This window comes from Miscanthus floridulus, chromosome 6 (genome assembly GCF_019320115.1).
Source record: "Miscanthus floridulus cultivar M001 chromosome 6, ASM1932011v1, whole genome shotgun sequence".
Taxonomy (NCBI): Eukaryota; Viridiplantae; Streptophyta; class Magnoliopsida; order Poales; family Poaceae; genus Miscanthus; species Miscanthus floridulus.
In genome coordinates this window covers 48,459,587-48,471,367 of record NC_089585.1, presented here as the reverse complement: position 1 = coordinate 48,471,367, position 11,781 = coordinate 48,459,587, and the positions used below count along the sequence as shown (strand labels likewise).

Here is an 11,781-nt window from a genome sequence, read left to right as displayed (position 1 = left end):
GGAGTATCAAATCAATCTATGTTGCTGATAGGATGTGCAATCATTTACTGGACAATATGGTTTATAAGGAATGAAGTTGTTTTTTACGAGTGTCGGCCCAAAACTTTTTTGTAGGTTATATTCAGAGGAACGTATTGGCTATGACAATAGGCACAATTACAGTAGGGTGAAACCAATAAAGAACGCATTCTTCAAGTTGGTCAAGTGCTAGAGGTGGCGACAATGGATTTTTTCTTCCTTTGGATGGCCTCATAATGTTAGAATTAAGTTTTAAGCGGGTCATTTGTGTGGTTAAACTTTGGTGACGACAGATGAAGTCGAATCTATTTCCATTATTAAAAAAAACTAGTTAGATCTTCTTTGGTTAAACCTAGGCACTTGGATTCAAAGGCCACTACTTAACGAGGGTGTTTATATTTTCTAGATTATATATATATATATATATATATATATATATAATTGGTCGTGGAAATGGCCCTCTTTTTATAAGGATCGGCACGTGAACCACAGGTGGAAATAGAATCATGCCACTAACACATTTCACATTTCATTCCATGCATCCAATTCCTTTAAACCGCCAAAATGTCACAAGAGGTCATTATAATTAACTTAATGAGCTAAAATGCTAGCTCGTCTCATTAAAAAAATAGACGAGCTAAGCCAAGTTGAATCGAGTTAGCACTAAGCCAAGCGAGCTAGCAAGTCGTGAGTTTCCATCCGGCCTACAAATACTAGCAGTACTCCATCCGCCCATAAATAACTGTCTTTTTTTTTTGTTTCCGTGTCATAAGTTTGACTAGATTTATAAAAATTATGTGCAACATTTGTATCTTCAAATAAATTTATTATAAAAATAGGTTCAACGGTCTATCTAATGATATTAATTATATACCATAAATATTAATATTTTTCTATATAAAATTAGTCAAAATTATTTCTCAGAAAACGAGAACGACAGTTATTTAGGGACGGAGGAGGACATGATTTGTGACACCTTCTACCAACTTTTGTATCCGCATATTAGCAATATTGAAAAATGGCTTCATCGCTGCATCTGCATAATAGCATTATTGAAATATGGTTTCATGTGCAACCTGCAACATCATCATCCTCCAGCCCATGTTTCGCGTACGAGCCCGCTTGCCCACAACCACAACCGTCGTCTCGGGAGACATAATTCAACTCAATCAGGCTAGCAAGACAAACTTGCCTTGCACAGGCTACAAACAAACAAAATTGTTCCATGTCCTCACTCAGCAAGGCAACAAGTTTGGGAATTAGGAGTTTGTTGTCGCCCCTCTCTACCGCATGGACTAAACAAACTACGGAGGACATGCATTGATCATATATAGGCCTTAGGAAAAAAAATTAATCAAACAAAGGACATGCATTGATAATGCAATGACCACTACTCAGTAGCAATCCACGAACATAACACATAATTTAAGAAACCAATAATCTTATAATGCATCGCAAGCAAGTCCTTAGTAAACGTCCTATGGAAAAGCAAAAGAATTTCAGAAGTTTGATTGACATAACAAATTGTTTTGACACTAAAGATTCAACATGTTCCCCAATGTTAAGCACTGTTTTTTCCTCTTCATACCCTCCATGATACTGTCATGATGATCATCGTTCTCGTGACGAACAACCAACCAGAACAAATAAGGCAAAAAAAATCGCTGGGCTGAGCATGTGCCTCGGCGAGGGCCCTACTTGATGTACTGGGAGACCCACTTGAAACCATCACCATAGCCCATCTTGCGAACAACACTGCACATGAAAACCTCAAGTGGCCGGACATTGGAGTCGCCAAGGTTGACCTTGCCCTTCCCGGTTGTGAAGTTGCTAAGGCCTAGGTGATACCGTAGCTCCTCTTCAGAGGCAGCATATGGGATATCAATCTTGTTGCCAAGGATAAGAAATGGAACATTGGCCAAGGAATCATCAGACAGGAGAGCATCGAGCTCCTTTTTTGATTCAGCAAATCGCTCCTTATCATATGCATCTACCAGGTATACTACAGCATCAACCTGTTGCAATACGAAATAGAAAAAACCAGGCAGACATATGAAGAGCTGTTTCTGATGGAATATAAGCAAAGGCATTAGCAAAATAATTAGCTTATAATGAGCTGCAAAACAAAGATAGAACACAGGAAACGAACCACAACTGTCTGCAGCTCATAATTGCTTCACAAATTTTGGTACAAGGAATAAGGATAGCACAATGTGCAAAGACGATAGGAAATAATGGTAACATCAGCATGTAAAATGAAATATCATGAAACAAAATACATATTTAGACCAATGTTAAATATAAATCATGCAAACAAACTTTGGGTGCCTCTTGATGGTGAAAATGAAGCAATGAAAGGATCAAAACACCATGCATTGCAAGTAGGCATACGATAATAAAAGTTGCAGTATTGTTACAGGGTAGAGCAAGACGACACAAAAAATACCAGCTAAAAGTAAAGGCATATGCTACTGCATTGCAATACGACACGTAACGTTAGTCAATACCAAATGGCTAAAAGTCTGAAGTGCACGTTAAAAGCTTTGACTACACAAAAGGAATACTTTATGAAGTGCCCAATGACTTGTGCCAGAAACAGTGTGAAGATGAAGAATGCAACTTTCACGTTGTTAATTGAAAAATGTTATCAATTGAAAATCTTGAAAGTTACTGTAACAAAAAGTGACAGAAGTAGCATGGCATGCAAGCATGTGTATTTCTAAAGAACACATGCCATAAATGTCAACATAAATATGCACAGAACCAGAAAATGTATTGACAGAAGTACAGTACAGTATGTACATAATTTAATTGTGTATCAAAATGCAACGAGTATATGAAGCAATTGATTCAGTTGCCTCCCAAAGCGCATCCATTTCAAAGGACCTTAAGACTGACCACAAAATAAACATACAACAACATACACCTTTATGACCTGGGAATTTCTGTGTATATATGCTATTGATCTTAGTCTACATCACAAACTGTCAAATTTTTATACTCAATTTCACATCGTCTCAGAGCACCTAAAGAACCAGAACTGACCCGGGAATTTGACTGCAAAGGCTGATGCATATAAAACACTTCCATACAGGAGCTACTGATCAATTTCTCAAACTAGCAGAATCAGAATTCCCAAACAAGATTCGAAAACGTCAAATCAAGAATTTCTGGCGTCCCTTCAACGTCGCTGAAAAGGAAAAGGGTCAACCTAGCACGGATAGAAATTCGAACACGTTGTTTTCAATCAAGGGCCCAAAGTGACGAACATAGCGCGCAAGACGTAGATCTGACCACACGGCGCGTATTAAAAGGACGGATAAATCGAGCTCGACCTTTGCGTAGTAATCCTTCCAGACGCGGCGCGCGATCTGGTGGCCGCCGAGGTCGAAGGCCTTGAACTTGATCTTGCCGATGCTGAGCTCCTCTGACGTCGGGTGCTGCGTCGGCTGGTGCTGCACCAACCGCTGTAACGATGGAGACAAGCACGGATCAGGCAGGTCCAGGGAAGCAAGAAATGGATAGGATCCGATCGGGGTGTGATCAGATCTAGGATGCCGGAAGCAGAAGCGGAACGGTGACGTACCTCGTCCTTGAGCATGTGGAGCAGCGTGGTCTTGCCGGCGTTGTCGAGGCCAAGGAAGAGGATCTTGGCCTCCTTCTGCCACAGGCCGAGGGAGGCCAGCACCCCGTAGAACCAGTCCCACAGGAACATCTCCCCCTCCGGCCCTGCTGCGCCTCCCTCCTCCTCCTCCTCCTCCTGGAGCCTCTACGCCTGCCTTCCTCGCGCCTCTCCCCAAGAGGGCGGCGGCGGAGATCACCGGGATCCGGGGGTTGGTGGTGGGAGAGGAAACCGAGGGAGACGGGGACGCGGATGTGTGTGGATCTGAATCTCCCCCTGTTTCTTTGCGTGTTGTTTGGTTGGCGCTGGGAAGGAAAGGAAGGGGGCGTTAAGACAATTAACTGCTGGTGCAGGGGCTGGCTGGGCGTGACGATTCAAGGCGACAAAGCTGCGTGCTGCATGTGGACCCGCAACCCGCCTAATTTCCATCGACGGCCCTCCCCACAGCTAAAAACGGGGGAAAAAAATCAGGGATTTAGAGGGATGCAAAGAGCAAATAGCCACGATGCAAATGTGATTGACTTCATAAAATGCTTGGCTCTCGATGTTTACCTGCCCAATGATCTTCGAGGGATGGTTTGATATTAAACATACATCCTACATCTTTTTAACAATATAACTACAGCAAAGTCCATAAGAGCACCGTATCGCTTCAGCGTGTATTGTAGCCCCAAGCTCCACGTCTTCACCAAATGTCTAGATATGCTCAACTAATGTCTTTCGTAGAGTGTCAGAGTAGTCTACAGGAGCACCAGTGACAAAATGATGAAGCTACTGCTGGAGCGAGCGTTGTGGTGGAAAAGTTGAATGCTTCTTACTCAACGAGGGAGAAAAGCTGAAATACTAATGCAGCATTTTACAGAGTGTTAGCACTGACTGTGATGGGAGAATTGATGGCTCACGTCTTCCTTGTCAAGGTGGACTCTATCTTTTAGTTGAGACCAATATGTATATATGCCTATGTTGATCAAGCTCTAATAAGAAAGGCAATAATGGTGGGTCCCAGTGTCTTTCTCCAACCTCTTGATGCCCACTCTCACACATGCTCGGTCTATCTGCCTCTTAGATTCGGCCGTCGCCTCCTATTGCTCCACCGTTCCTCCCTAGTCTCAGTATGCGATTTTGATCCCTCCACTATTCCTCCTTGCCTCAGCCCTCACGGTTCCTTCCTCAATTCAGATCTGTGGAGGGTAGGATCTACGTTGTGCTTCCATCGGCGGTTGACGCTGCTGCCAGGCGCTAGTCTAGTGTGATTTTGCTCTTGACGGTTGTCGGGCCTCTAATTTATGGTCCTCTATGCATCATGTATCAGTCCCTGGATCAGTAACTGATACACACAATTCAAACAAGATTGATATAAAAAACCATACTTTTATTGCTAATGGGAAAAACATATTACATGGTTCGGGTTACATAGCTTGGGCCATTGGCCTTATATCGTATATCAGAGTTCTAAGATAACGGTCCTATGTCAACCAGCTCTATTCCTACATGCAACTTGAAGTGCAGACGTAACCCTAGACTTATTCCTTAAGCATACTCCTATATTCCAATCGTCGTAGTCCTAGCGTAGCTCCTTCGTGTAGTTGTACAGCTTCGTCTCCGGGTACTCTCCAGTTGTCTTAGCCTTGCTCCTCGATAGCTCCATACTCATACGTTCTCCTATTGTCATATCCTCACATAGCTCCAATAGTTCCATCTAGATATGTGCTCCTGTAGCTTTACTCTTAAAAACATAGAATGGAGGGGTTGAGTACATAAAGTACTCAGCAAGCCCTAAACTTTGGGTGGAGGGGAGGTGGAAGGGGAAGGCTATATGTGGAGGTGGTTATAGTGGTTGAGGTGAAAGTGGTAGGTTGAAGTAATTATAGGTTGGACCCTGGCAGAGTATTACCATTTGTTGGTGGTCCTTAACAACAATATCCGATCGCCAATTAAGATACAAAATAGGAGAAATAAATAAACTTTTGACACATATATTTTTACTATTGATATAGTTCCACTTGTATTGGAGATTCACTATTTTGTAGATTCATACTTGAATACAAGGGAATTATAGTCAAAATACGCCATCAGACAAAGCGTAATGCAGATCCTACACAAAAGAACCAAGCAAAGGCCTATGCAACCGACAAATCTGGACCGAGCACCAACGTAGATGAAGTCATGCCCACCTAGGAACCGACCACGTAAAGGCAGTCACAAGGCGGCCCCACCAGGGTGTGGGCGCACCAAGGGTGTGGCTGCACCCCAGTGGCTGGCTCCTAGGCCCAGCTTCCATCGATGGTTGCATGGCGGTATAAGATAGTTGCCTATTTTTCCATGCCCAAACAGACCTCAAGCATGTATAAAAGCAAGGGTGGAGCTCACCTCTCAACACACACCATTTGAGCCTCTACACCTCCACTTCTCTACTTGTACTCTTTCACTTTTTAGTAGTATTTGGAGTAAGGCAAAGCTACTTGGTGTGGCCGCACCCTAGTGTCTGGCTCCTAGGCCCAGCTTCCACCGACTGTTGCATGGCGGTATAGGATAGTTTCCTATTTTTCCACGCCCAAACCAACCTCAAGCATGTATAAAAGCAAGGGTGGAGCTCACCTCTCAACACACACCATTTGAGCCTCTACACCTCCACTTCTCTACTTGTATTCTTTCACTTTTTAGTAGTATTTGGAGTAAGGCAAAGCTATCAAGGAGAGCTTGGCTCCTTGGAAGAAAGGACCTTTGGTATGAATAATACAATGAGTTCTTCCAAAGTCTTGCTCTCATTTTATTATAGTAGTGCATATGAACTAGACTATATTTCTCATTGTTACAATCTTGACATATGAACTAGCATATAGTTTGTGTGTTATGATCTTAACATGTGCAACTTTATGCTTAACTATTCTTATAACTTGTATGAGTAGAAGTAGAGCTAAGTTGAGGTGGTGGTTTGTTGTTCCTTTGGGTTTGCCCATGTCCTATGCTTGTCGATCCGTAGGCTCAGAGTCCTCGGGGGATTATGGGTAGTTTATTTGTACACGGGTGTGGTGCCTGGATGCACGAGAACCTTTGGATATGACAGTACCCCCTGGTTGAGGGGTAGGCGGTAGGTGGTAATAGCCCTATCCGTCCCTTGTAATCCCCCATGTTTGGATATTGTGTAGGAGTTTTAAAGTCTCTTATGTTTGCTGGCAGACCAGTGCTCAGAGATCTCCCCGTCCATCTCACACTTAGGTTAGCTCTAACCATGTAATTTGTGTGATCATTAACTGTTCTTTGCACGACTATATTAGAACATGCCTGCTCCACTTAGGAACATTCTTTTATTCTTTGTTTTCCTTTTATCCTTGAGGTTGCCCTAGATGTGTGTCCACTGTCCTTGAAACACCAATTTTATCCCTATTATAAACATTGGTTTACTATGCAAGCATGTAATCTTGTCCATATCCATGCTAGACTGTTACACCTTGCCCTCCTTTGGAAAAATATAAATAGCGATACCCTAAATACTTTCGGGTAAAATGCAACAATGATAGATCCGTGCGCTTGCGGATATTATTTCTGTAATCGTTAAGAACTATCATGTTGGTATTTCTGGGTGGCGTTGCTAAGATTTATCCAAATCTTAGTGATGGTACTAAGAAATACCAATAGGCATTTCTAGTGTTGTTGTCAGGAATAGATTCCATCTCCATACTTGGTGATGGCGCTAAGAAATGTCAACATACATTTCTAGCGCCATTGCCAGGGATGGACTTAAAACTCTATATTTGGTGATGCTGCTTAGAAATGCCAACAAGCATTTCTGGCGTTGTTGTCGGGGAGGGCATAGGTTAAAAGAATCTAGTAGGACATGATAAGCAGCTCCTAGCAGATACTTTCTAAGAGGGGTGCCCTTGCCTACTGCTAGATGCTCTTCCATGAGTTTGTGATTATAAGTTGGACCACAAGATGACCCACAAAAGATGAATCTATCCAACCATATATTCAGAAAGGCCACATATTCCTTTTCACTAACAGTCGATTCGTCTCCGATATGGTTCAGAATATAACTTGCCCATCCTATGTAGTCTGATATTTTAGCTAATTTCTTAGAACCAGCACTCAAGTACTCATAAGGATGCACTGACCCAGTTATCCTAAGGCCGGTCAACATGTAAACATTGGCCAGGGTAATAGTCATCAGGCCATGACCAAAGACAAAAGCATTCAGGGCATTAGACCAGAAATAGAATGCAGAAATCAAGAGTGAATCATTCCTCTCCATCCCGGACAATGAAAGTGTGAAACATTAATTCAAATCATACACCTCCCAATCTTCGCCCTTTTTCTCCGATACCCTATGAAACCAATTTCTCCACCCCCTTGGGCATTTTAGGCTAGTTTCTAAAGGGGGTTTTGATAGTCCAGGAGGACAAATCCACTACAGACCGTTTGAAGGGGATTTGATTGGTTTCTTGATGGATAAAATCAGATGGGTCAGAATCACCCATAGGCCAAAGAAAATAGGCATTGGAAACAACAGCCGATGGAATTAAGACTTCATTCCTCATTTCCTAGAAATCGGATGAAATAAATTTAAGAGGAAAGGAAATTCAGGGTAGCAGCTGGTACTTGGGGAATAGAAGCTTGAAAGCATACCTCGGGGACGTGGTTGTTGGTCGCCATTACCGTCGAGTCAAATATAAATCTAAGAAAGACCGCTTGAATAAGAGCTTGACAGGGCGGAAGATTTACTAGGGTTGAAGCTTTGGCGATGGTGGTGTCGGCTGTTGAGATTTGCTCGAGAAAGAAGGGGAAAGCAAATAGGCCAAGTGAGTTGAAATAGATACTATTGGGACATTATATAAGACTCGGCCCGAGAAGTCAAGAGTCATGCGTACATCTCGGAGCAAAATGGTTGCGGCATGGTAAATAGAAAAATAGGAATTTTAGAATAAAATCACTTTTATCCCAAAATTGGGGGGCATGTGTTTACACCAAAATTTGGAGAGAAAAAATAGGAACTCGAAGCTTCCAAAATTGTGTCGATCAAGGAATCAATTACATAAGGATCGATATCAGCTGATTTAGATACGACTCTGGAATCAGATCTCTTTGAATGACGTCAGCAGATAGCGATGATGAGCTATGGTTGGCGCCAGGAAACTACATATCAAACTCTACAAAAATGGAAAGATTAGGGTCCAAGTTATCTTAAATTAGGAATGCTTTCTTCTATGCCGAAGATTGTAATGAGTCATGCTCGAGTAGGATTCATGTTTGGGCTCCAGGGTATAAATATTGGACCTCGGCTATTGTAAAGGACACATAATCAATCAAATATAAGTTATTTACTTTTTTTTGGCTCCGGCCACCCCTTAGGAGTAGGCGTAGAGTAGATTTCGGTGAGTTCTTCAGCGAGCAGGGCTACATTGGTCCGGCCAACCTCCGGCTTGTATGTAAGTACCGTCATGGCTTATACTTCTGTTCGTACGGCTACATCGATCTGGTCGACATCCACTGTGACTCTGGTATAAGCTAGTTATAGATTCTTATTTAGTTCAAGTATGGCTGCATTGATCCGATCGACCTCCACTGCTCGAACTAGCTTAAGGTCAAGTTATCGGCTCTATCTAAGGGTAGCGTTCCTTCGGATATATTCATTAAGTTACCGATATTGCTTATTGCTTCCATTATTTATTTATTTATAGCAATATCACTTTGTTCGATTGGGATTGATCTAGATCGGCCTTATATCCTCTTTAACCCACCGTTTGTTAATCTAAAATTGATCTAATTTGCATCTTAAATGATGAATTATGTTTTATCGGCTATTTTATGTCAATCTTGATCATGCATAGCATGCGGTTAAGGTATGACTTGCCTTGAATAGATCTATTGGCTAATGAAAACCGTTCCATGGCCCGTTATCATGGCCTGTGTGATTCTGCCTCACACCCTACTGTTAGCACCATGGAGTGGGGATCGTTATTTGGTAGATCTATTCCTGATGAGGCATGACCTTAACTGTGTGCTATGCCTGAATCGATTGTTTTAGCCGATATCGAGCGCTTTCACATACGTAGTTCACGTCATGAGACCGTTGAAGTAAAGATAAGTTGAAAGATGTGTTAGCCCCATGATCTTATTATTGTATTACAGCCTACATGATTCTGCCTCATGCCCCACTGATATTAATAATAAGTTATGGTCATCAAATCTATTGTTGTTTCTACGGCCTACATAATTCTGCCTCATGCCCCACTGGTCATAGCGATAGACGAGATCTAATATGTTCATTAGACTTATCTCTATTAAATGGTTAAATAATGATGAGCTGCTTCTTTTACATAAAAAGGGATTCGGTTACTTACAGACATTGGCTTAGCATGAACTGTTTATTGTTGACATCCTATTGCCATTGATTAATATTTGTCTAAATAATGAGATTCATCCTAATGATAATTGATTTACCCTCCATAATTCTATGAGCTTTAACCAATTTATTCTTATGAATATGCTGGAATCAACTATTTAGTCGATCTCCTACCATATCGGCTCTCAGAGCCGCACATTCGGGACTATCTGGCAACACTGGCATGTTTCGCCTTGTTTACACTAAAATTTGGGAGAAGAGCGCGAAAACTCGTAGGCTTCCAAGATTATGCCAATCAAGGAGTTGATTGAGTAAGGATTGATATCTACCGGGTCGAATGCGATGCTGGGATCGGTTCTCTCTGCATGACGTCAACAAATAATAATGACTAGATATGGTTGGCATCAAGAAAATACATATCAGTCTCTACAAAAGGGAAAAGATTAGAGTCCAAGTTACCTTAAAATAGGAATTATTTCTTTGTACCAAAGATTGTACTGAGTCGTACTCGAGTAGGATTCGTTTTTATGCTCTGGGTATAAATACCAAACCCCAACTATTGTAAAAGGACACACAATCAATCAAATACAAGTTATTTACTTTTTTGGCTTCGGCCACCCCTTAGGAGGAGTAGAGTAGATCTTAGCGAGTTCTTTAGCAAGTATGGTTGCATTGATCCGGTCGACCTCCACTGCTTGTTTGTAAGTACCATCATGGCTTATACCTCTATTCGTATGGCTGCATCAATCTGGTCGACCTCCACTGCGACTCTAGTATGAGTTAGTTATCGACTCTTATCTAGTTCAAGTACGACTGCATCGATCCGGTCGACCTCCACTGCTCGAACTAGATTAAGGTCAAGTTATCCGATCTATCTAAGGGTGGCGTTCCTTCGGATAGATTCATTAAGTTACTGATATTACTTATTGCTTCCATTGTTTATTTAATTACAACAATATCACTTCGCCCGATTAGGATTGATCTAGATCGGCCTTACATCTTTGTTAACCCATTCTTTGTTAGTCTAAACTGATTTAATCTATACTTTAAACAATGAGTTATGTTTTATCGGTTGTTTTATGTCAATCTTGATCGTGCATAGCGTGCGGTTAAGGTGTGTTTGATCTTGAGTAGATCTATTGGCTAGCAAAAACTGTTCCATGGCCCGTTATCATGGCCTGTGTGATTCTATCTCACACCCCATTGTTAGCACCATGGAGTGGGGACTATTATTTGGTAGATCTGTTCCTAAGAGGGCACAACCTTAACTGTGCATTATGCCTGAATCGACTGTTTTAGCTAATATCGAGAGCTTTCATGAATGGTTCACATCATGAGATCATTGAAGTAGTGATAGGTTGAAAGATGTGTTAGCCCCATGATCTTATTATTGTATTACGGCCTGCATGATTCTGCCTCATGCCCCACTGATATTAGTAATAAGTTAGGATCATCGAGTCTATTGTTGTTTCTATGGCCTACATGATTCTGCCTCATGCCCCACTGATCATAGCGATAGATGAGATCTAATATGTTTATTAGATTTATCTCTATTGAATGGTTGAATGATGATGAATTGTTTCTTTCATAAAAAGGGGTTCGGTTACTTGTAGTCATTGGCTTAGCATGAACTAATTACTATTGATATCTTTTTGCCAGTGACCAGTATTTGTTTAAACAATGATATTCATAATGATAACCGATTCTCCTTACACAACCCCATGAGCTTTAACCGATTTATTCTTACAAATATGTTGGAATCGGCTATTTAGTCAATCTCCTTTCATATTGGCTCTCA

At 41.6% G+C, this 11,781-nt stretch overlaps 1 protein-coding gene across 1 annotated transcript; it reads right to left on the bottom strand.

Annotated features, from left to right (window-relative positions):
• Positions 1–1,442: 1,442 nt before the first annotated feature.
• LOC136458231 (small COPII coat GTPase SAR1A) lies at positions 1,443–3,983 on the bottom strand. The gene is made up of 3 exons (XM_066458211.1): positions 3,605–3,983; positions 3,354–3,485; positions 1,443–2,033 (listed from the first exon to the last, which is right to left on the bottom strand). The coding sequence occupies exons 1-3, from the start codon at positions 3,731–3,733 to the stop codon at positions 1,713–1,715; spliced, it is 582 nt and encodes a 193-aa protein (XP_066314308.1). The 5' UTR covers positions 3,734–3,983; the 3' UTR covers positions 1,443–1,712.
• Between the last annotated feature and the right edge of the window lie 7,798 nt (positions 3,984–11,781).

Bases quoted from the DNA above. Each gene is read 5' to 3' on its own strand.
- LOC136458231 (XM_066458211.1), bottom strand. From the start codon at position 3,733: ATGTTCCTGTGGGACTGGTTCTACGGGGTGCTGGCCTCCCTCGGCCTG. The intron at 3,486-3,604 runs GTACGTCACCGT...CCATCGTTACAG, and splicing joins TCCACATGCTCAAGGACGAG to CGGTTGGTGCAGCACCAGCC. The intron at 2,034-3,353 runs GTCGAGCTCGAT...GTATTGCAACAG, and splicing joins GGAAGGATTACTACGCAAAG to GTTGATGCTGTAGTATACCT.